Source organism: Anser cygnoides, chromosome 16 (assembly GCF_040182565.1).
Source record: "Anser cygnoides isolate HZ-2024a breed goose chromosome 16, Taihu_goose_T2T_genome, whole genome shotgun sequence".
In the NCBI taxonomy this organism is placed as follows: domain Eukaryota; kingdom Metazoa; phylum Chordata; class Aves; order Anseriformes; family Anatidae; genus Anser; species Anser cygnoides.
This window is the reverse complement of record NC_089888.1, coordinates 11,605,959-11,629,134: the sequence shown is the minus strand read 5'-3', so window position 1 is coordinate 11,629,134 and position 23,176 is coordinate 11,605,959. Positions and strand designations below refer to the sequence as shown.

Here is a 23,176-nt window from a genome sequence, read left to right as displayed (position 1 = left end):
GCAGCCCTGGGCTTCGTGGAGCTGTTGTTCAGCTCCTTTCCTCCTGCCCCTCGGTTGTGCATTCTCCACATGCATGGAGCCCTGCTGTGATGTCCCGGTTTTGTGCACGTTGTTGGGGTGGAGCTGGAGGAGATGTCATGGAGAATGGGGGGGAAGAAAACCTGTCCAAAATGGTCAAAATCTCTGGGTTGGTTGGTTATTTTTCCTACTATCCTGTCTTTGCTATAGCTTAGCTCTTCTTCCTCATCCTGGTGGGTTGCACGAGCCTGGCCAAGCATCGCTCAGTGCTGGATGCGTCCGAGGAGGGAGCAGCAGCTGAGGACCACGGTCGCTTGAGTACAGCACCGGGGAGCGTGGAGCTCTGTCCCATCCCATCCCACCAGCTGGGGCAGTGGTGGGGCAGCTGCCGTGCAGGGGGTCTTGGCAAGCAGTTTGGCCACCCTTTTTGGTGGAGAGCATTTCTGCTGCTAGTTGCTCCACCGGTGGTGGATGATGCTCTGAAAGCCAAAGAATCGCGCGATGCGCCCAGCTTTTCTGGCCAGCTTTCGTGTGCTGTTGGTGCAACCGCAGTCGCTGTGTCACGATCACAAAGCCCAAAACAACACGTGGCAGCTCCATGGTCCCCGTCACCACACACCTGGGGCAGGCGAGCAGCCAGGGTGCTGGGATTTCGTGTCTCCTTGTTGGGCATTTGCTGCTCTGTGGCCTTCTGCATCCTCTTTCCTTCCTTCCTTCCCTCCCACCGGTGTTTTTGTCTGTTAGAAAGTGGGAAGTTGGGAGGGTCTTTCTCTGCAGTGAGCGGCCTTTGGCCAGGAATGCTGATGGTGATGCTCAACAAGCTGGAGGGGGAAGACCCTAACCAAGCCAGGTTGCAGGGTCAGAGGAGCTTGGGGACGGGTTGTCACTCGGTGACAGCATCCCTGTGCTGGAGCCAGCTCTGTGCAGAATCCTCACCAGGGGTTATACGGGCTTCCTGGTCCGGGGGAGCTTTCAGCCGAGGCGCAGCATGGCTGGGCGCGCAGGAAGAGCTTTGTCTCCTTGAAGTGCAGGAAATGGCTGTGGAGACAAAGCCCCCAGAACAACCTGAACTGAAGGCATGTTTCTCATGCTGCTTGGCTCAAATGAGAGTCAGTGCCTCAAAATGTCTTGAAAACACTGTGTTTTTTGTCTTTTTTTTTTTTGGGCGGGGGGGAGGAGGAGTGAGACCTCATTGGTATGAATCTAAAGCACGAGGTGAATTTGTCCCCTTTTGTTTTCCTATAAGTATTACCTTCTGCTTTGAGATCTGTATCTATTTTTTATCCTGTTGTGAAATTCTGTTTTCAGTGATCAAAACCTTGATTTGTTTCACTATGAATCGTGTCTCTGACCCAGCCCCAAGTGGGAGCTGTGTCTGCATTACACAACTTGTTATTTGACGGTACGAAACCGAAATTGCAGGACACCAGTTTGTCTGCAGAGGGTTTCTCCTTTCAGCAGGAGCATCGTGAGGCACCTAAACGGCTGTGCCGTAGAGGAGCCTCCTTGTCCCCATTTCACATCAGGGGAAGCCGATGTCCTCTAAATGAGTCCGTTTTGGGCAAGACGGGAGCAGCTGCTCCCCAGGCAAGCTGTCCTTCCTGGCCACATGCCCCTGCAGGGCAGGAGCATCCTGCATCAGGTGCCCTCTGCTGCCCCAGAGCCTCTGTTTCCCATTTTCCTCCCCTTGTTTCCCCATCTCTCGTCTCTAAGAAGGGGTGCGCAGTGCTGAATTCAGTACCTGGAGCAAGCTTGGGCTGACAGTTTGGATAACAACATTACGGTGTTTTCTCTGTTATTTTCTGGCCTGTTATTTTTGCACTCTATCATTTTGCTATTGCCGTGCTTTCAGTAGAGGTTTGCTTGGGGTGGTTGACATGATAGTTGGTCTTACTGCTTAATGTTCAGTTAATTCAAAACCTGCTGAAGTCTAGAAGGATTTCAAACAGCTCCTTCCTGCGTGCATTTGTCATCTTAGGGTTTCTCCTGCTCTGATGCTGCCTTCTGCTCGGTTAGGTGGCTCTGCAATTCCCAAGACTTCCTCCTTTGTAATTAACCTAAATAATGTTCTTTTCATCTGCAAACTTTGTTTCCTTCCCTATGCAGCCTAGTTTCCAGGTCATTAATAAAGATATTAAGCAACAGGAGCCCTGGTTAAATGCTTGTGTTGGTGTGTTGTTAATTATTCCTGCCTTGAAAAATGAGAAGCTTGCTTAGTCTTGGAAGGCTCTTTGGCTCTCCTCAGCAGCAGGTCAGTGTACAGCACCACACACACATAAACCCCGTGTAGGTTAAAACAAAGCACAGCTCCTTACAGGAACTCTTCACGTGGCTGAAATCAGTGTTATGTTCATTTAAGTCAGTTCCTCGCAGAATAACCGCATTTGCATGAAATTTGGAATTCAGTTTAGAGCATCCGTGCCAATGTGAGCTGGCTCACCCTCACGTAGCTGCAGCCTGGACGAAGCAGGGCTCGCCTTCACCGGGGGCAGCCGGGCTGACCTCCCCGTGTGGCCGGATGCGTTGTCCCCCTTTCTTTCGCTGTCGCTTGAGATCATCTACGAGTTGTGCAGACTGAGACCTTGCTCAGTGCCTGTTGCTGACACAGGGGCTCCAGCGCACCCGGCTGCACTTCTGCATCGCCCTGCTTCCAGCCCTGCTGCTCCCCTGCTCCTGGCACAGCTGTCGCAGCACGAGCTCCCTTCTCCGGGCTGAGGTTGTGCTCTGTGGGGTTCTGAGCAGGGCTCAGCTCCGGGATGTGCCTTGCACCAGAGATGCTGCAGTTGGTGCATTGACTCATAGCTCGAGTGCTCGGAGAGGGAAAGTTAAAAATGATCTCTGTGGCATGCGTTAGGGGTAGCATGTGATGAAGCTGACGAAACGCTTCCCTAAGTCTTGTCCTGATGGGATGTTTGGGGTGGGTGGTGGGAACTCAGCACCCTGGGGCTGTGCAGGGCTGCCCCTTCCTCTTGCTCGCAGTGCTGGGACAGCAGAAACCCACCAGGAGGGAGAAAGTAAGCCAAGCTTCTGGGTCCAGGGGGAAACAATTAAATGCTCTTGGGTGTCATGCGGGGCTGGGGGAGGTCAGTGGGCAGCATGTCCCTGGCTGCTCTGAGACCCGAGAGATGGATGGAGGGGAGAGATGCTGCTGAGCAAAGTGCTGGTTTCTGCACTGCCTGCAGTCAGTGTTTCCACGACGGATGAAACTCCAGCCCCATCGGGCATCAAAGGTAAATGCGATTTGCACATAAAGTGCTTGCTTGGGGTTGTCTGCGTCAGCACTCGCCGCGTCCTTCTGATCTGACCAGGCTGTGTGTTGTTTCCACTGTGACTTGCAAAGATTTATACATGCATTTTAGGAAAAACAACAACACTATTTTTCAAGAAATAGAAACTATGAGCTTTCTGCTGTTTGGGAGATTCATTATGTTTTTTCTAAAGGAACCAATCTTGTTTTGCTTTCCAGTGAGCACACAAGTGTCCGGTCCCACTCACCGACTAGAGGAGGTGATTAATTCATCTGTTTTTGTAGTCAACAGTGTAACACGGTCTGGCTGTACATAACTGCCCTGCAGCCTCGCCAGGGCTATATTATGAGGCACAATGGAGCCTATAATTAGGAGGTGGAGAAGGTGCTGTACATGCAGCTTTAGAGAATTGCAGAGGAACTGAGGGAAACAAGAGATTATGGCCAGGCAGCACAAATTAAGTGTTTTCACCTCTCCAGGATGCTTAAATCTTTATAATACGAACTCAAAGAAAATCTTGGTCAGTGTCGTGGAGTTTAACCCATGCAGTCTGTGGCTGTTGTAGTGCTTGGCACTGGCACAATTCCTGCTGCTCCCTGCACATCCAGAACAAGGAGGCTTCTTTCTCTTGAAAGTTGTGAAAAATTTGCAAGTGGAAAAATACATCTCTTAGAGAGATGCAGCTGAAATATAACCACTGGAGGGCCTGATGCCTTGGCATGACTTCCAGAATTGGGATGCAGAGTGTTCAGTGGAAATCACTCTCTCCCAGTAAATGGTTTTGGAGAAAGCATATAAGAATAACGGAGTTTGTAGGCAAAGGTAATTTTTAGGTGTCTCACTGAGACAGTAGGGTCCCAGTCTCTGGAAATACCTGTTTTGAAGAGGATTTGGGGAAGCATCCAAGCTGAACGTTTGATCATCATCTCATTAACGCCCTGGGTCTGGAGGTGAAATGTCATGATCCATTCCTTTAGCTCATCCTTCCCTGCTGCAGAAGGAGCACAGCACCTCTGGGGAAGCCTGCAAGGTGGTACCCACCATCTTTTACCCTTGGTGGGCATCCCAAGGAGCTGGGAAGCAGCAGAAGTAGGTGCAGCTCTGCTGGTCATTGCCATTGGCATGGTTCTACCTTTGCATTCAAATGCATGTGGGGAGGCATGTGTAGTAGTACCATACTCCTGCACTGCTGCATGAGGAACAAAAAAATGCTTTTCCAACATCCTCTACCTGTGCCTTGACCAACTTCTTTTGAAAGGCCCTGCTTTGTGGTCACATGTATGGATCACTGCTCTTGTTTGCTCTTTGTTTGGTGGGTCCAGCCTTCCTAGGCTGGATGTGCCTTGGGGGCTGCATTCCCAATCCTGTAGCTCAGGAAAAGATTGCAGCCAATGTTGTTTGTGCTCCATGCAGTTTGCCTGGCAGTGCTGGTTTTGACCAGCAGTTAGGATTAGGTCTCAAAAATGAGAGCATGACCTGGTTCCAGAGGGGATCGTCCCTTGGTGCACTCCTGGTGTACGGCTGGGGTGCAGTGGTGCCGTGAAGCTACCAGTGATGGGACAGCAACCGCTGCTCTGCCCAGCTGGTGCGAATGGGGCAGACTGGGAGGCAGGCACTGGGGCTGCGTATCCAGCTCCTGCCACCCTTAACCACACCTGGCCTTGCAGCCTCCCTTTGCAGGGGCAGGATCCGTTCTGGGGCTGGATGTGTGCTTTTCTGGAGGGAAACCACTTGTGGGTCACTGCACAGCACCCCTCCAGTGTGCCTGGGGGAAGTGCATCCTGGCAAGGTGGGATGCTGGCCAGGATTTGGCCCTTGGGGTCACTTTGGTCCTTCACATGCCATTTGCTCCTCTGCAGGAGGCAGAGGACCCAGCGCAGGAAGAGCCCCATTCACATGAAGAGCAGTGCTCCATAATACCTCCCCCAGTCCTTCCCTTAACAGCCAGTGCCTGGACTCCCTGGGTTCCCCACCCCATGGCAAAGCCATCTGGCGGGAATTTCTGTACAGAGAAGGGGCAGAGCAGCCATAAATCCTGCGGGATTTGAGGGTGAGGGCTGTGTGAGGAGAGGCAAAGGTGGGAGCTCAGCTCATCAAGGCAGCTTTTACATTTTCCCTTTGTCAGCGTGAGTTAATGTTGAACAGGGCAAATGTTCCCCTGCCAGAAGGATCCTAGCAAGACTTTTTATTTGTGAATATATGAATAGCAGGTTTGTAAATATTGCATCTGAACTTATGAATGGTCTGACACTGACTGGCTGAAATGAACTCTGTAATTTTATTGTGTTAGATTTAGTAGGTCAGCCATATACATGCCAAGTCAAAATAACCTAGAAAACCTTTCTAGGTCAAACTATTGCTTGAAAAATTGTCTTTTTCGAGAGCAAGGCCGTTAGATTTTGTGCTTACTCTGGCAAATTTTCCTTCTAACAGTGCAACATGAGCCTTTGGGACATAGAAAATTTGTCATCTCCTAAACTGAGAAGAGCGGAAGAAATGTGATGAAGGTGGTTACAAATTTCTTAGTGTAACTGGACCTTTTCTGGCCATCTCTCTTCTCCTGGGATAGTATATTGTATGTCCCACAGGCAGGATTTTAGGCTAGAAGATGATAATGCAATCAGCATTGCACTTTGCTGTTTCCAGCTAAAACCTGACAGAAACTCCTGGGTTCAGCAGCAAGCACCACCTCCAACCTACCTATGGAGCCCTAACCCTTAATTGTCATGGAATTATTAACCAAAAGGAACTTTTTCCTCCCATAAAGAGGCTCAGGGAAGGCTGGCTGATGGGGTTTGCATGCAGTGATCATGCCTGCTGGAGATGGGATGGGGCAGAGACGTGTTCTGCTAACTGGGGCACCATGGCCAGCGGCCAGGTGAGGGTGGGAGGTCCAAGGCTTGGAGGACTGAGGACCCTGATGCTGTCATCCTGCACCACCTGCTGCTGCAGTCTGAGTGCACGCAGGTTTCATGCTGCTCAAAGGAAGCCTGTAGTTCTAATAAAAGCTCCGCTGTTCATGTGGGTTACTTCTTATTTCAGAAAATAAGAAACGGTGGCTCCAAGAAGAAATGAGAAGGGCCACCCTCCACCCTCAGTGTAGTTTTGGATGGAGTGAAATGCATTTGTCCTGTGGTGCTCGTGGCTGTGCTACTGGGTGTGACTGCGTGAGGGCCTAGGGTTGGTGTGGGCAGGAGAGAAGTGGTCAGGCAGACAATGCAGAGATGCTCCCTGAGATGGCGGCATCCGCAGGTCCCCAAGCAGAAGCCTCACTTCCCCTGGCCAAAGGCAAGCCTGCTGATTGCACATCATGGTGGTTTTGATCTCCAGAAAACCCAGAGAGGAACAACCCCAGTTATCAGGATGTGCTGGGGGACACCCTGCTTGGCAGCAGCCCTACAGGAAAGGACCTGGAAGTCATGGTGGACACTGAGTCGAACATGTTGGCCTAAGAAGGGTAACGGTGTTCTCGGCTGCATTAGGGAAAGCACCGCAAGCAAGCTGTGAGGAGCGATCCTTCCCCTCCTCTCAGCACCTGGGGTCCTGTGCCCAGTTCTGGGCCCCCCAGTACAAGGGACACCTGGACATAGTGGAGAGAGTCCTGAAGATAATGAAGGAACTGGATCACCTCTCCTGCGAGGAGAGGCTGAGAGAGCTGGCACTTCTTGGCCTAGAAAAGAGGAGGCTCAGGGGGATGTCATCAATGTCCACAACTGCCTGTAGGGAGAGCACAGGGGTGGAGCCGGGCTCCATTCAGTAGTGCCAGGGCCGGGCCCGGAGGCAGTGGGCACAAAATGGAGGCCAGGAGGTTCCCTCTGAGCACCAGAAGTGCTGCTGGGCTGTGTGGGTGCTACAGCCCTGGCACAGGCCTCCCCGAGAGGTGCTGGAGTCCCCTCCTCGGAGACCTCCAGCAGCCCCCTGGATGTGGGGCTAGGGCCCCTGCTCGGGGTGGCCCTGCTGGGGCACGGCTTGGACCGGGTGCACCCAGAGGTCCCTTCCCACTCAGCCATCCCGTGGTTCTGTGAAGGGTGACCGTGCCCCCATCCCAAACCGTGTCCCCATCCCAAACCATGCCCCCACCCCTGCTGCCCTTCAGCTGTGCTGTGCCCGCCAGGCGTGGGGAGGCCCCCAGCGGGCAGGTGCCGGTGCGGGGACCCGCGGCCCTCCCGAGAGCAGCTCGGCCCCAGCTCCACAGGTTGAGGCTGTTGGTTCGGCCGAGCCCTGACCCGCTTGAAGTAGCTTTTGCCATCCCCAAGCAAGTATGCGATCGGCGGTTGCGGTGCCTTCTGAACAATTACAGCACACAGCAGTCCAAATGAAAATGTTTGTTGAAAACAACATGTGCATAATTAAGGCTTAATGAGCCCTTGTCTGTTTGGAATCTGCAATTAGATTTATAATAGAAAATACTAGCAAATGCCAAATAGCTTTAAAAGAAGCTGAGATAAAAGATAATTTTGCTGCAAATCTATAGTAATACTGTAATTTAATGAGCTGGAAGTGCTGCAGAGAAAGACTGTAAAAGCTTTGGACAAGTTTGTATTGTGCATGTTTATCTTATCTGCCCATTCCCCTATCTATAAAGCTGTCAGTCTTGCTTTTAAGTGCTTGGAAAAAGGCAGGACTTTGCTAAAATCAGGAAGACTCCCTTTGTTTATTTTTTATTTAAGCCTTTAATTAGTTGGGTAAAGCTGCTTTTTCTTTTTCTCATCAACATGCTTTAAACTTCTTGTTAGGGCTAATAATAGTAGTAGTAATAATAATAATAGTAATAATAAAAGTAACTCCAGTCAATTATTTACAGTGAGGCAGGGGCATAATAATAGAGGGGCCTCTTTCTCATTAGTGTCATTGATTTTCATGAGTTTTCAACTATCTTTTTAAACATAGGCAATTGTCAATGCTCAGGTGTACATTTTAACAAGTAAATGTGCATTACCTTCCTGTCCTAATAAAAAGGTTACATGGCGGTAAGTTTCACAGGAAAAATTAATATGATGAACAGAGAGGTCTCCAAATCCAGAGAAGAACTGAAATTAGAAATGCTTGGGAGAGAGATGTGTGGATTTTTTATTTTTAATAACCAGGAATCGAGGCTGGGAACTCAGCGGCAGCCGCCTGGGAATGCAGCGCAGCGGCTTCGTCCGACAGACAAACCTCAGCACTTCGTCACATAGGATGTGCGAGGATGTGGTAACACCGTGTGTGGAGATACCGTTCAGCTGTGAGCTTATTGCCCATGCGAAACATAGCTGAGCTTGTGCGAACCCAGACTTTTTCATTTCTTGAGTCTCTGGTGTGTGAAGTCAGGTGCCCGTGCTGCATCTGTGGCTTCTGGCCTTCAGCTCCTGCACAGGTTTGTGCTGGCTCCTGCCACATTTTGGCCAGCAGCTTTTGGCTCCTGCCCGCAGGCGTGCGCACGTTCACAAACCCACTCCCACCTTGCTGAAACTGCCTCGCTGCGTGAAACTGCCTCTTCACAGCGTTTTACCGTTCTCACATCTTGCAAGGCCATGCTGGGACATGGCAAGCCTGCTCCTCGCCCCAAGCTCCCCATGAAATTGCTCTTCCTGGAGAGGTCAGGATTTTAAGGCTTTGGGAGTGTTTTCCCCCACATGGCTTGCTTGGAGAACGTGTGTTGCTTCCATCTGCTTGGCCCCACAGAGGTGCCTCATGGGGAGGTCCTTTGGTGGTGGAAGTCCTGTGCTTCCACCACCGGAGAACCTGGCGTGGCCAGTGGGTGGCAGTGGGGTCCCCTGGGTCCCTGCTTCGGTGCACCCCAAGGCGCTGGAAAGGCTTGGAAGGAGGGCTCATTGTTTAAGCGTTAATTGTAATTTTTGGTTAAAGATGACACCATCAGCACAGCCCCGAGGAGGCCTGGTGTGCTATAGGTGGTGGTAGAGCCAAATCTGAAATCCGGCCACCTTTGAGCCTATGAGAGAGGCATATGAATCGGGAGAGGGAGGAGGTCTGAATAAACCTTGGAAAGCAAGCCGGTCCTGTGACATGGAAGGTGTTTGCTGTGTGATTCTTTATTCCTTGTTTATGTTGGACCTTCCAGGCTCTTTCTAGGATTTGGATCTGGTTAGATGATGTATGACACTTACAATAGATTCACGTGGAGTCTATGGTTTAAATAAGGAAGGACCAAATAAGAGAGGGGAAAACATGGAGAGCTGCATTGCTGTGTGAGAAGTGAGTGGTGCAGGCACTCCTAGGCCTCCAGGACGCCCTTCAGAAATTAAATTGCTGTCATCCTTGATTGCTTTGTTTTAGTCTTTAAAGGAAATTGCACTTTTCATTATTGTTTTTTTAAACGTGAACATATTCAAGCCTCTAAGCTGCAGTTGTGAAATGGACTGTATTTTGTCAGCCCATTTTTTGCAAGTCATAATATGCACTGCTGCAAGAGTTATTTGCATACTGTTGAGCACAGAACCACCGAAAGCAGGTTGTCACCAGTGCCAAATATTTGTGTGTTGGAAACTCCTCTCTAAATGACTGGTGCAGGGGCTCTGTGATTTCTTTCCCTCCCGACTGGTTGGGTTTGCATAACGCTCCCCATTCTCACAAAAGTTGCCTTGGAAATCGATTCTTCATCTCCCTTGTGCTTGGCAGCTGGAGAAAACACCATGATCTTGAGTGCTGGGGGACAGGTATGAGATTTTGGCATTAGCAGGGCAGAAACTTCTACTAATGGAAGTGCTAAGCGCTGGCTGTGCTTGCAGTGGACGGTGTGTGTGTGCTGGGCTGGGTTTCTGAATGGTTTGCAGGTGGGCAGAAAGCTGCTTTGCTAAGGGAACAGTGGCTTTTGAAATAATTAAACTTGCGAAGGGCAGTTTAGTAGTAGCACTTGTGATTTTGTGAGTTACTGGAGTTTGTTAGGAGATACATGGAGGGCAGGAGCATGACATGCACAGCTGTCTGCAAGACAGCAGCAGGAGCACGATTCCTGCTCCTAAACAATTAGCAGCTTTTCACAATCTTTGCATCGCTCCGCTGACAACTTTCTTCCTCTCTGCAACATGCACTTATGTATCGATTGATTTATTTTTCCTTGCAGTTGAGAAAGAACAAATAGATATGTCCAAACCCATTGCCATGCAGGGCAGAATGTCGGAGCTGCGTCACCGCAGTGCCAGCGTGCGGGGCTGCTCCTGCTGCCTGCTGCCCCGGCCGTGGGGGAGCTGTTTCCAGCCTAACAACATGCATTCAGCCCCAGGCATCGCTGCCTGGGGTCGTAAATCCTCCTTTGAATAAGATGGACAAAGTTTCAGGCTGAAGGTCGCTTTTTTTCCCAGCTGCTCCTTGGCTTCCTTCGGTATTTTGGGGCACGCAGCCCCTCCCGGTGCTCCCTCTGGTTGCAGCCGGAGCTGTTGTTTCCCTGCCAAAATCTGCAGCTCCACAAGAGACTTCCACAGTGGAGCCGCACTGGCTGCTGCTTCAGAAGCAGACAGGTAGAAGCTCTATTTTTATCTCAGCCCCGAGGTTTTATCTCGCAAAAAAACAATGTTTCTAGATGCCTTTGACACTCACACAGTTCCTTGCACAGAGCCTCTGTGGCTTTTAGATCTTTGTACGTTTTCTGCCTCTCTCTGTTTCCTGTGAATTGCAAGTGTTAGCAGTGAGGCAGGCGGTGCAGTTAAGTCTCATTATCACTTACTGTATTTGTTTCAGACTGTCTACATAGCAGCCCAGTGCCAGGAAACGTGCTGCGTTCATTTACCTTCTTCCCTCCGCAGCAATGCACATGGCAGAGGCATTCACAACGCTTTCTGGTGCCCTCAGTTCTCAGGATTATTCAGCTGCTAAGGGAGAAGGAGCAGCTTAGTAAGAGCCATGGATTTTTTTTTGCAGATAAACTCCTCCAGCACCTGTGTAAGCGTGATAAACAATGCAGGATGTGCTTGTTGTTTGGTTTTGAAAAGGATGTGATGTACATGCTGGAGACCTGTAGCTCCATCGATCGTATCTTGCAAAATGAACAGTGCTGAGCATGGTCAGCGATGGGCCGGAGTGGTCCTGAGTTAAAGCAGAGGTGTGCTGGGAGAGGTGGGCATCAGGGGGTGCTCCTCACTGCCATGGCAAATGTTTTCTTTATTCCTAAGTTTTGAGAGAAATTGAGAGGGGTTTGGTCTGGCTACACAGAAACTGCAGCTGTAGCGAGCTCTCTGCTCTGAGGAGGAGGAGGAAGAGAAGGAGGAGGAGGAAGACGGAGAGGAGGAGGAGGAGGGCGTCCCGTGCACCTGGTACATTGGGGCTGCTGGAAGCACTGGCTGATACCTCTCCCAGCTGGTGGTACCCCAGGGTGCCTGGCAGCCTGAGAGCCAGAAGCTGAACACGGTTGTTTGATCGAGATCTGTCCTCAGGAGTAAACCCATAGGCTGAAAAAAACCCAACCCGTTCCTCCATGCACAGCAGGGGTGTGAGCGTGAGCAATTTTGGCCTTTAAATGAATAACGTGTTTCCTCGAGCATTATCCCTTGCTTTGGCTGGGAGAAGGACAGACGGATGGATGGACGGATGGATGGATGGAGGAGCAGTCTGCTTCACTGCTCTGCTGGCTGTGCTGCTTTTGCTTCTTTTTGGAGTTGTACGTGAAAGGGTTAAGCAGAATTTTGATCTCGGCAATATTTTCATGCTTATACATTCTGTTTCTCATTTCCATGACAAAGATGGTAGGAAGAGCAGAATAAGGTACAGAATTTGCAGAGCAATTTTAAGACTGTAATGAGAACAGAAAATAGTAGGGGGAGAAGAATTGTAATTAGAATATGAAATGGGAAAAAAAATTAATCTATTTCCATGTCAGTCTTAAGACTAAATTCTGCTGCTCCCTGTAGCTTTCAGTGGACGGATTTTTTTGTGTGTATATGTGAAGAGCTTGAACTCCTTTGCAGGCTCAGAAAGGTCCAGGTAAATGAGTTTAAGTCCTCATTCCCCCCAAATAATGTAATAACAATAATTTCATGTGCAGCGTTCACAGAAAACCAGCCAGTCCATAAGATAAATGAATGCTGTCACTTGAACAGCGGTGGCATTCAAGATCTCTCCAGCCTCGCTTACAGAAGAATAAAAGGAGAGGCCCCCTGAGGGTGGTTGCACAGCACCTGGTCCGGCTGAGCTCCAAGTACCTCCAGGGGTGGGGATCCCACGTCCCCATGGTCCATCATTTGCCCACCCACGTGGTGATGGTTTCTCCTGTTACGTCTATCCACGCAGCTTCCAGCAGCCCACAGGTCAGGGCCACTCGAGCTCGAGGGCTCGGACTTGCCGTCCCCCTCTGATGTGGCCGGCTGCTGTTCTGCATCCTCTCGGGCCACCACGTCCTGCAGCAGGAGGCTTTGCTGTTGGGCACTGCAGGAAGAACTCTTTGGGTGAGGTGTTTGGTTCCTTCAGCTAACGGCTCCGGTGGCTCCTCCTTGCATTTGGGCTGTGAGAGCTGGAGAAGAGCCGTTCCCGGTGCTCATCTCATGACGGGTGCCTCTCTGTGAGTCCGTCTGCACCATCTCTTTTTCTCATTGGGGTACACCAGGCCCTTTGTATTGCTCCCTCCCCTTTTGCTAGCTGTGCAGGTATAAAATATCGTTGTGTCTTTTTATTATCTGCTCTTTCCCTGGTTGCTCCTAAAACTTGAATGGTGTTTTTGGCAGTTGCTGAGGACTGAGCAAAAGCTGGGGGTGAGCTCTCCAGAACGAGTGCACGGTTTCCTCTCTGGGCAGTAACAGCTATTTTAAGGCCCATTGTCGTGCCTGCGTTGTCCGAATTGCTTTTCTCCAGTGCATTACTTTGCATTTATTGACATTAAATTTAATCTTCCATTTCCTCGCTGCCACTTAGTACTGTGAGAGTCTTAATGCAAAGCCACTCAAAGTCCGCTTTTAGTTTTGGCTAGCCTGCATAATTTTTGTCTCATTAATAAACTTGAATCCTTCTAGATTGCTTATATTATGAACTGGATGGACTTTAGTGCAGATGTTTCTCATCCATGATCATCCTCCTGCTAATACCTAATGGGTATCTCTTCGCTGGCTGTGAGCGACAGGACCTTCCCTTTGGTCCCAGGACAAGTTGGGTTTAGTTTTTAAGAGCTTTTGGTTTCGCAGTGAGGGAGTCGGACCTACTGGTCTGCAGTTTTCTGAATCAGAAATTAAATTTAATTCTGGAACTCCAGAGTTAAAAAAGAAAAAATGAACAAGCCTGGCACCTTCCACTTGCCACCCCCTGCTTCTTCTGTAGTGGAGCCTGGCCGGTGGGCTGTGCGCACCGTTTGTGAATTTGAACTGCTGTGGAGCAGATGGGTGAACGCCACTTGGCTGTTCCTTAGGATTTTACTGTTTTTTTGTTTTTGTTTTATTTTTTTTTTCTTTTTGGTCAACCCGTTGTGAGCCAGCTGCTCCGATGGGTCTTTCCAAGGGAGATGCTCCAATTTGGGAACCACTGAAAACTTCTTGAGTGCACAAGCCATCGCAGATCATTCCTGACTCTTCCATGCGATTTTAATTTTTTTACTGCTTTTCTTGTCCCTTGGTCATCCCTTGGCATCACAAACTGTACAGTAGGCTTCCTGGTTCTGGTGTGCTTGAGAAATAAAATATGTAAATTTGTAAATCGTTCTTAAAAACAAACGAACAAACAAAAAACAACGCTTTTTACTGTATGGTTTTCAGACTTAAGTCTTCATCTGTATTAATCTGAATCTACCCTAGGATGATTTATTTGCCTGCCTGTAGAAAACCCAGCCCCCATGAAAACCAGGTGACTCCCATAGATGCTCGGCTGTGCAGCGATTTAAAGGATGTGCTGCCACTGACACCTGCTGTGTTGTTGTGCTCTCTTCTAACGACGTTTGTCCAGAAGCAAATTGCACTAAGTGGCGAGGCTGGGTGGCTGCGCGGCGGCCGGGCTGGAAACGTGGAGCTCTCCTGCAGGAGCATCCTGGGGGTTCGTAAATCTGTGTCTGAACTCCTGACCCCCTCTGACAGGAGCAGCTGAGGGGCCATCCAAGCATTTCAGTGGACAAATAAATAATGCTAAGTAGATCACTTTGGGCCAGAGGTTGTGTAAAGACCTTAATGGGGAAACTGCAGTTAAAGAGATTAAGCTAACCTCAGCTGTGTATTCCCTGAAGAAGCGTGGTGCTAAATTACTCCTGGAGGAAATCACGGCGGCGGCTCTGCAGGCAGCAGTGCTGGGGGGGCAGGGCTGAGGCGACTATTTCCCATCCCAGGGCTGCGGCAGAGAGGCGTGCTGCCAAAGTCCGTCCTTGCCAGCCTTGGGAGCTGCTGGGTTGTGTGTCGATGCCTATAGGGCTGAGCGTGGGGGACAGGCGTCCGTAACGCTGTACGGGAGCATCACGGTGGGGATGCAGGGCTGGAAGTTGCTTTTATTGCTCCATTTTCTTCAGAGTCGCTCTTTGTTGTGATGCTGTTGGTGGCTGAGGTGCAGTTTGGTGGGCACTGAGATCAAACACATCCCAAGCACGACAAGTGATAGAAATCCCAACGCATGGAGATGAGGGTGCCGTGGGCTGCTGGGGGACCCGCCAGAGGAGGTAAGAAGGAGAGGCGAGTGCTTGTGGCTCTGAGCAGCAGAGATCACTGGGAGCATCCAATCCATTCTTCAGTGGTCACAAATTAGCTGCTCAGTGATAATGGCGTTGAGTTGCTGCTGGATTTGCATTAACAGTTCACTTTTAAGAGCTCTGGGTCCTCTCCGCCGTGGACTTGCGCTTAAGGTGGTCTGGCCCACCACTGCCACCACCAAGTGTTAAAATTTAGGAAAGACCCCTAAAAAAAAAAAAAGAAAGAAAAGAAGAAAAGAAAGGAAAAAGAAACGCTAACAAAATTAAAACAAGAAGTTTGGAAGATTTTTGAGATCTTGCAGGCGTCACTGAAGCCATGCCTGTTATGAGTGCTACCAGCGTATTTCTCACAAACTTGGAAGCTGACGTTTCCATCTCAGCCCATGGCTCCCGGGAAATAAAAGGACGTGATGAGATTTGTAATAAAACTGAACAAGCTGGCAGTGCCAGCCATGAGGAAGTAACACCTTCCTGAGGCCCGGCAGGAGGCTGTGTTTCCTTCCACTGGGTCCTTCCCAGTTAGCAAACATTCATCCTGCGTGTTTGCACGGAGCCGGTCTCACAGCAGCTCTGCCCTGGGGGCTGCCCCGGCTTGCAGCTTGGCGCTTCTTATTTCTCTTACACATTTCCACCTTATTAGTGTGGGCCCAGTGTGACCTCTGGGCATGTTTGCAGCCTTGAAAACGCCATCAGGCCGGGAGCAGAGCCCTGGGATGGCACGGCGTTGGGGCACGACGCGTCTCCCCCGCCACTCCCGATTCCAGGCTTGGCTGCCCCGGGTCTGCGCCTCCCAGGCTTTCAGGAGCCATGGACAGAAAACGCAGGGAGCGCTGCTTCTTTTAGCTGAAGAAGAGCAAAAATTAAATAATTACGAACGAGCAAAAGCGTGGTTAAGACAATAGCACCAAGGCTGGGATCCGTTCAGATTAGCAAGAACTTAAAAATGATTCGTGCAACATTCAGCACAAGTTTGATCAATGTGGGGGGGACAGGGTGCGGTGAGTGGAGGCCCCCAGATCTGGAGCAGCTCAGAGGCTTGACACGTACCAGGAGCACAGCGAAAAGGGAGGAAGCGTTTGTAACCAACGGGAAATATTAACATGTCTGTGTCTGCTGTAAATCAGTGTGGAATGATGGGGCTGATTGTTCTGAAGTGCATTCTGTAGCAAAACAATAATGAGAAGAAGGAGAGCACATTACTTATTTGCTCTACCTGGCTGCTGGATAAGTGGCAAATGTCTAATTGAAAAAATATCCTGATGGGAGAATTTCTAATAAATTTGTTTGCACCCTCGTAGCCTGGGGGAGAGGGAAAAAAAATCCAATCAGCAGTGGGGAAGTTCCAAAGTTTCCATCGCATTTCAAGCCTTGATTTTCAGGCTCGCTGCTCAGGCTGGCAATCAGAGGCGCAGTAATTTTGAAGGCAGGATTCATTACCGTTATTATGAAGGCATAAAGGGCAGAAGGAAGTGTGGAATGGAGGTAGGAATGGTAAAAAGCCATAAAAAATACATTCTGACAAACAGAGAACGAAGAGTGCTCTTCCTGCCCTGGACCTCACCACTTAAAGACACTTTTTGTTTTCTGAATATGGCTTTGCAGGTGACTTTTGTTTTCTGGAGAAGAGCTGTTTCAAGCAGGTCTTAGCCTACATCTCCGAAATACCGTGCTGAAGAGGGCAAAAGTGAGGTGTGTGTGTGTGAGTTTGGGGAGGAAGGGAGGGATGGACAGACTGACAGATGGACAGGTGGAATTATTTCCTCACTGAAATGTTTTACATCTGTTGTGGACAGCGTGCTAGAAAGCTCATGTTTGCCTCACCCAGCGCCTCCCACGATGCAGCAGTGGTTAAGCATCACACAGCCTTGGGGTGTCCCAGGCCAAAAACCTGGGTGTTTTTTTGGTGACGTGCTCCCAAAAAAGAGCTCAGGAGCAGGACCTCGGGGCCATAACTCTGCCTGTCCCCAAAAGGCGGTGCTGCTGCCATGCCACTGCCTTGTGCCACCCCTCCTGCACACTCAGCCTGGGCTGGCAGAGGGTTTTTAGGCTGCAGAGCTGATCGAGTCTGCACGTCTGGAAGCACGGCAGCTCCAGCTGGGAGCACGTTAGCAGCAGCCGGCTGTGCCAGCAGTCGTTTTACAGATGGAGGGAAATTCAGTTCAATGTGGCTCGCACCCGGCTGGCTTCTGGAATTGCTGCCAGTCCTGGAAAGCCTGTAGGGATGCTGGTGCTCGCAGCATCCCGCTGCTCCTTCCCCGCCGAGGGGTTTTAGGAAATCCTGTACACACACACGGGTCCCCCTCTGTCCTGCTGTGGCCGCCACCACTATTAGTTGGTGAATTGCACGTGAGCCGCTGTAATTTTGCTGCTTTTAATTGGCTTGCTGTGCTATCCCAGAGGATGGTTTGGCAATTAGAGGGTGTCTGTGCACTCTGATGCCGAGCAGGGCTTTGCTAACTCTGCGGACTTTAATAGCTAATCCTGTGGTACTCAGAGAAATGGAAGTGTAATTAATAGTCTACACTGAAAACCTTCACCTGGTTTTATTTAGATTTCTCTTTTATTGTCCTTAATGTGGCCCGTTTCAGTTAAGGCATAACTGGTTATCAGCTTCATATTGGAGAGCAAGAGGACGTGTGCAGGGTGAACAATCTCCAATTCATCATCTGGCTTGTAAGGGCAAGAGGGCTGGCTCTTCCCCCTTGTTAAGTATATGGTGTCGTTCGCAGCTGGTACCTTCATCCTTGTCTCAGGGGTGTTTTACGGCATATCCCGTTTTATTGCCGTAATTAATTTGTGAACTTTGCCTCCAGAACTGTCCCAGCTGCACTTTGAGCCGGAGACAACTCTGGAGGGTGTTTTCCCTTCATTTGGAGCAAGTGAACAGCTCCCGCTGCAGCTAATTAACGGGAACGGCTTTGTGGTTCTCCGTGGGGGTTTTGCAGGCTAATCGCTGGGTTTAGCAGGTCGCAGTGGGGTGAAGGCAGCAGGCACGCCTGCAGCAGCGAATGCGACCGTGCTCGGGATGCCCCCGCATCCCCATCCGCGGAGGTCGAGTCCTAGTGGGCAGGTGGGGGAAGAGGAGAAGGGGAGGAGAAGGAGAGGCGCTGCCTTGCACCCGGAGCTCGCAAACAACAGCAAACTGTCAGGGAGGAGAACTGGGCTCTGGGTGGACCCCCCAGTGCACCGTCCAGAGTGACTTTCTGCATTGCTGCCCTGGTGGTAAAGAAATAGGGATGTGTCTGGGAGAAGACTGGATGTGACCTGCCTGCCTTGGAAATTTCTGTGGATGGAAGTTGGCTTTTTATAGCTGATTGATGGTGTAGTGGGAATTTTAGCAGGAACTTCATTTCAGTGCTGCTTGCTTCTGGGCAGATCTGTGGATTTGCAGTTTTTCACATTTTCGGTTTATTTGTTTGAATTGGAGTGACTCGTTCTTTCATTTTGCTGAAAGAATTATCATAAACGTGTTATGTTACCACATCCCACTGCAATAACAGCGAGGTATGTGAGCTCATACATGCTCAGAAGTACTCAAGGACCAGCTCAGGATTTCATTCTGGGAATCTTGGCTCTTTACATGAAGGGCCAGGAAGGCATTTGGGAAGCACATAACCCTGGCATGCAAATGACATTTCTCTAACTCTGACTTTCTTTTGCCGTTCTAGTTTGATGGGGAAAACATGTACATGGGAATGAACGACAATACCCAGGAGTTTCTATCAGCAAATCAGGTAAGCGTCGTTTTGCTTGGGTGGGCTGCGTGGGCAGGGTGGGTGAGATTTCCTAAGAGACCTAGGCCATGGCAAAGCCCAGATTGTGGGAGATCTCCATGAATCCACACTCCTGGGACATCAAGAGGGTCCACAGAGGTGGTCAGCATCCTTCGCTATAAACGAAGATGCAGTCGGTGTTTCTAGACATGAGGTTTCCAGGCACTGTGTGTAGCTCAGGTGCCTCTCTCCATCCCTCACGTAGAGCATTTCCTGTAGCTGAAGGGGTCAGCGGTTAGCTGGCCTGGGGAAAAGAAAGAAATCAAAGGCTTCCTGTTTTGGAGCTGCTTTGGACGCCACGTGGGGAGGACCAGAATAGAAGTGCTCACGTCTCACGGGGGCCTGAGCAGAAGTGGCCGTTCAGGGGAGCCCTAAATACGTAAGCAGGTGCCGTGCCCTGCTGGGCGGTGAGAGCTTCAGCACGCGCCTACCTGTCTGCCCAGCTGGGAGGGGAGCGGTGGACCCATCTGCGCTCTGCTGTGGTCCTCGGGGTGAAACTTCTGATCACAAGGGAAAATGCAAGTTTATCACTGATATTTTTAAGCATCCTGTTTTGGGGCTGAGCGAGGCACTTCGTTGTGTGGTCTTGTTGGCCGCAGCCACGTGTGTTGTAGGCTGTGATGAGTTCTGTGTGAACCTGATGCATTGCAAGGCAATGAAAGGCAACCGTGCGAGGCTTTCTATCCATCCCAAAATGCTGCTGGCTTCCTATTGCCCTGGAGCTGGCCTGAGTCACCTGGGGCGAGGTTTTGACACACTCCTGCTGCTAGCGTTGGGCAGTTGCCACAGCATCACTATAAATTATGAAGCTAGCGAGTCATCCGTGGCATATAACTTGGGTACCAATGATGAAGAAAAAAATCTGTATATCGAACAGAATGAAAGCCTGTTGTTTGCCTTAGAGCGCAGGAGCATGTGAGCAGAGGGTTATTCTGGTGTAAGAGCTATTTCCAAGAGCATGGAAGGAATTGCAAAATTTGTGCTCTTGGGTGATTCCGCAGAACCAAACACGTAGTCAACCAACAAAAGCTCTGCTCATGATCAGAGCTGGGAATTGCCACAGGTTAAATAAAGGCAGAAAGGAACAGGGTGACCCCCAGGGACTGCAGGTCGGGGTTCTGCCCTTTCCCACCCCATTCCTGTCCAGAGCATGCGGTTAGGACCCCATAGGGAGCACCTGTTTTAGATGCTCCACCTTCAAAACGAGTTTCCTCCGTGAAATGGACCCAAGTTGCATGGGTGACTGGAGAGCAATGGGAAGGAGCAGTGCTGTGGTGAGGCGGCATGGCTGGCCACATCGAGGGCGAGGAGGAGGAGGAGGGGTGACGTCCAAGGGAAAGCAGAGGTTATCGTGTCACAGAGGGCTTCCTCCGTCACCGCGTTGGTTCGCGGTGCGTATTTACCCTCACGTCATTGCTTGTTAACCATCACGTGCTTTACAGCACTGGTCATGACTTTATTACTAATAACGCGACTCTCCTATTTAACTGAGGGTTCCAGATGTTTATTATCATTTGCTCAACCTGGTGTAGCCTGAAAGAGTTTGTTAAGCAGCAGGAGTGCACTTTCACAATCCCCTTTGGGAGGCAGCTAACTCACCAGCCCCTAGCTGCCCATGCAGCCCGGGCGGGATAGTGCTCGGCCCTCAGCATCCTTGGGGACAAAGACAAATCCCACACGCTAATTACAGGAGCTATTGCACTGTAATTGATGGGCACGGTGTTTTTTCCCTCCGTTTTCATCCTAAGCCACTCGGTCACGCTGTGCACCATCAGGCACCGCCGCTGTGGATGGAGCTCCACCAGGGCTGGATGCTCACGCTCGTCTGGGTTGAACTTGCCTTTTGCTTCTGGATCTGTAGTTTGCATTGCCTGGTGATTCTTCTTTCAAAATGCCAAGAAGGAGTTAGGTGGAAAGCAGAACTCAGTTTATCACCTCTCCCCCCATTTAAATGGCTCCTGTCTGTCAGGGTAATGCTTTGCACTTTCTGTCCTGAGACGCAGCACTTGCTTAAGCTCTGGAGTCATCCCTTCCCATCACACAGATAAGGATAAGGCTATTCTCATTTTATAAGTAGAGCTGCAGAGTCTGTGGTTAGGGCTGCCCTGGTGCTGAGCACTCCTTGGAAAGCATTGCGGAGCTGCAGCATCCCAACATCAGCCTTATCACAGCCCCTTGCACGGTTTTCATCCTAAGCAGCTTCTGCAGCATCTCATGGCAAGCGGGTGGCGCAGCCCGGACGGCTTCCCTCGCCTTCAGCTCCTGCACTGCTGAGCTGCTAACTTGTGAGAACAAGCGCTGCCATGAACATTTTAAAGCCAGCTGATCTGCTTTCTCCCTTAATCTTCCTTTATGTGATTGCTTGTGTGCTATAGTCTGCGTTTCTTGTTTTCATCCCAAAAGGGGTTTGTCTCAGCTGAGAGCTAAATGCAGAAATACAGGAGCCTAAAACACAATGAGAGCGCTGACAGATCCGCACCCGCGCCGGCACAGGCTGCTTGGGGAAGATAATTCCTCTTGTTCCATCAAATAACAGGGACATTTGACCCCAGAAATGAGTCAAATGTGAAATGTAACTCAACCCCCAGCAGGGTCCAGAGCATAAATGCAACCTGACATCTGATCACACAGTCGCGGACATTTGACCCCCGAGATGAGTGAGGTATCTGTTGTGTCTTCCAAAGTCGGCAGAGCATCATTCCTCACCCCTGCCAATTTTCCTTCTTTCCCCGCCCCCCCAAACAAAGACAAGGAATTAATGCAAAATCCCAGGGAATGCACAGAACCCAAGCCAGGCGAGGTACCATGACAGATGAGTAGAAATGCAATGGTGCTGTTAAAAGAAAAGAAAAACACCTGCGCAATCAATAAGAGAAGGTGTTTATTAACGCCTTTTTGATGGGGAAAGTAACCCCAGGAAGGGCGAAATGTGTAATTGGGTGGTAATAGGATTGTGTGTGTTTGGCTTTGAGACACAGGGACCCCGTCAGCGTGGCAGCAATGCCATCGAGGAAAGCCTTGATGGGTGCATTTACCAGATTTCTCCCCTCTCCTCACTTTTCACTGGCTGCTCCTGGGGCAATGGGTGCTTCAAAGGAAGGGAAGAGCTCATTACTTAGCACCGGGCATTTTTGATCCTAATCCCGGGAGCTTTCTGTACACAGCTTGTTCCAGCTGAGCAGCACGCTGGTTTCTGTTCTGACAAGTTAATTTGTGCAACTCCTCGTGCAAATGCTGTGTTATGCATCAGGGTAGTTTATGCAAGCCGGAAAGCTGCACTGGCACAAGCAGCTCCTTACCTTTGTGCCTGAGAGCACAGCAAGGACCCCGCCGCTGTACCCGTGGGTGTTAAAATCTTCTGGTTCATACGGACACAGCATTTCCACGTGGCAGCGTGTGCGTGAAGTAAAGGTGGAGTTTCCTCTTGCTGCGTGTGAGTTGGCAGGAACTCGGCTGAACACAGCGCACCGAGGGCAAAGGAGTTAAGAGAGGTTTTGTTTGTCACGCACACACGTCTACATCTGTCTTCAGATGTGTCCCTGTGTAAATGTTATCGTGGAGTCATACATGCCTGCCCATTCCTGCACACATGGAATCCGTCTGCGTGTCTGTGTGCGTGGATGTGTATAAATCAACATTTATCTACTGCATCTATTGCCCTTTATCTGTTTATCTCCATACATCTTCAAGCTGGGGGCTGTATTAGCCATAATAGATACAGTGAGTCGCTGATCTGGTGGGTCAAATGGTCAGGGCTCCTTGATCAGCCGTCAGGATACATTACAGCAGGGCCTCCGGTGGGGCTTGAATTACAACTTACATTTGACTCATTTCTGGGGTCAAAACGTCCCTCTTATTTGACCGAATGACAGAAATTGTATAATTTGTAAATATCCCTGAGCCATATGTGCTCTGAGTGCCACTCTAATGTGTTTTATAAAGGCACAGCTGTCTTGGTGACTTATTTAAAATGGGATTTTGAAGTAGTGTTCTTGCCATTTAATGTCCTCAATTCAGGGTTACACAAGGTTTATCAAATCATAAATAACGTTTAGGACATTCATTTTAGCATAACAATAGGTTTGCTAGTTATAAGGAACTGGACGTTACAATAAAGCTGTGTTTGGTAAATAAGCAATAATGTAGAAAGCAAGCGATGGCATAATTAGAAATTAATGACGGTGAGGGAAGCCGCAGATACCTTCCTGGCATACTGGGAGTGCTCCAGACGAGACAGAGCTCATCCTGGCAGCCTCCGCTATAAAACATGCCATCAAACCTTGTCACAATCCTGGCAGACGCACAGCACTCCCACCTCCCGGGCCTCCCACCCATCTCGGCTGAGTTGTAGAAAAATGTCAACAGTTGATAAAATAAAACCAGTCCCCAGCAGGTACGAGCGCGGATGGTCCTCATCCACGCTAGGAACCGTGGAGCTGGAGCCATGCATCGCAAGGTGGCCGTGGAGCCACCACTTGTGAGGGCAATTAGGTACTGCTAATGAAGGCACTGGTCATCCTCCCCTTACGGCAGCTCCGTCCTCCCTGCCAGGA

At 50.0% G+C, this 23,176-nt stretch overlaps 1 protein-coding gene across 3 annotated transcripts in view; it reads left to right on the top strand.

Moving 5' to 3' along the window:
* The window catches only part of TOX2 (TOX high mobility group box family member 2), a 131,546-nt gene that overhangs the window by 35,972 nt on the left and 72,398 nt on the right, over positions 1–23,176 (top strand). For 2 of the 3 annotated variants that reach the window (XM_066978174.1, XM_066978175.1), the window contains exon 2: positions 18,519–18,584. In XM_066978174.1, coding sequence (XP_066834275.1) covers positions 18,519–18,584 — 66 coding nt within the window. Of the gene's footprint in view, positions 1–9,799; positions 9,923–18,518; positions 18,585–23,176 lie in introns of those variants that run through there. The other variant, XM_048080673.2, reaches the window with a different exon arrangement.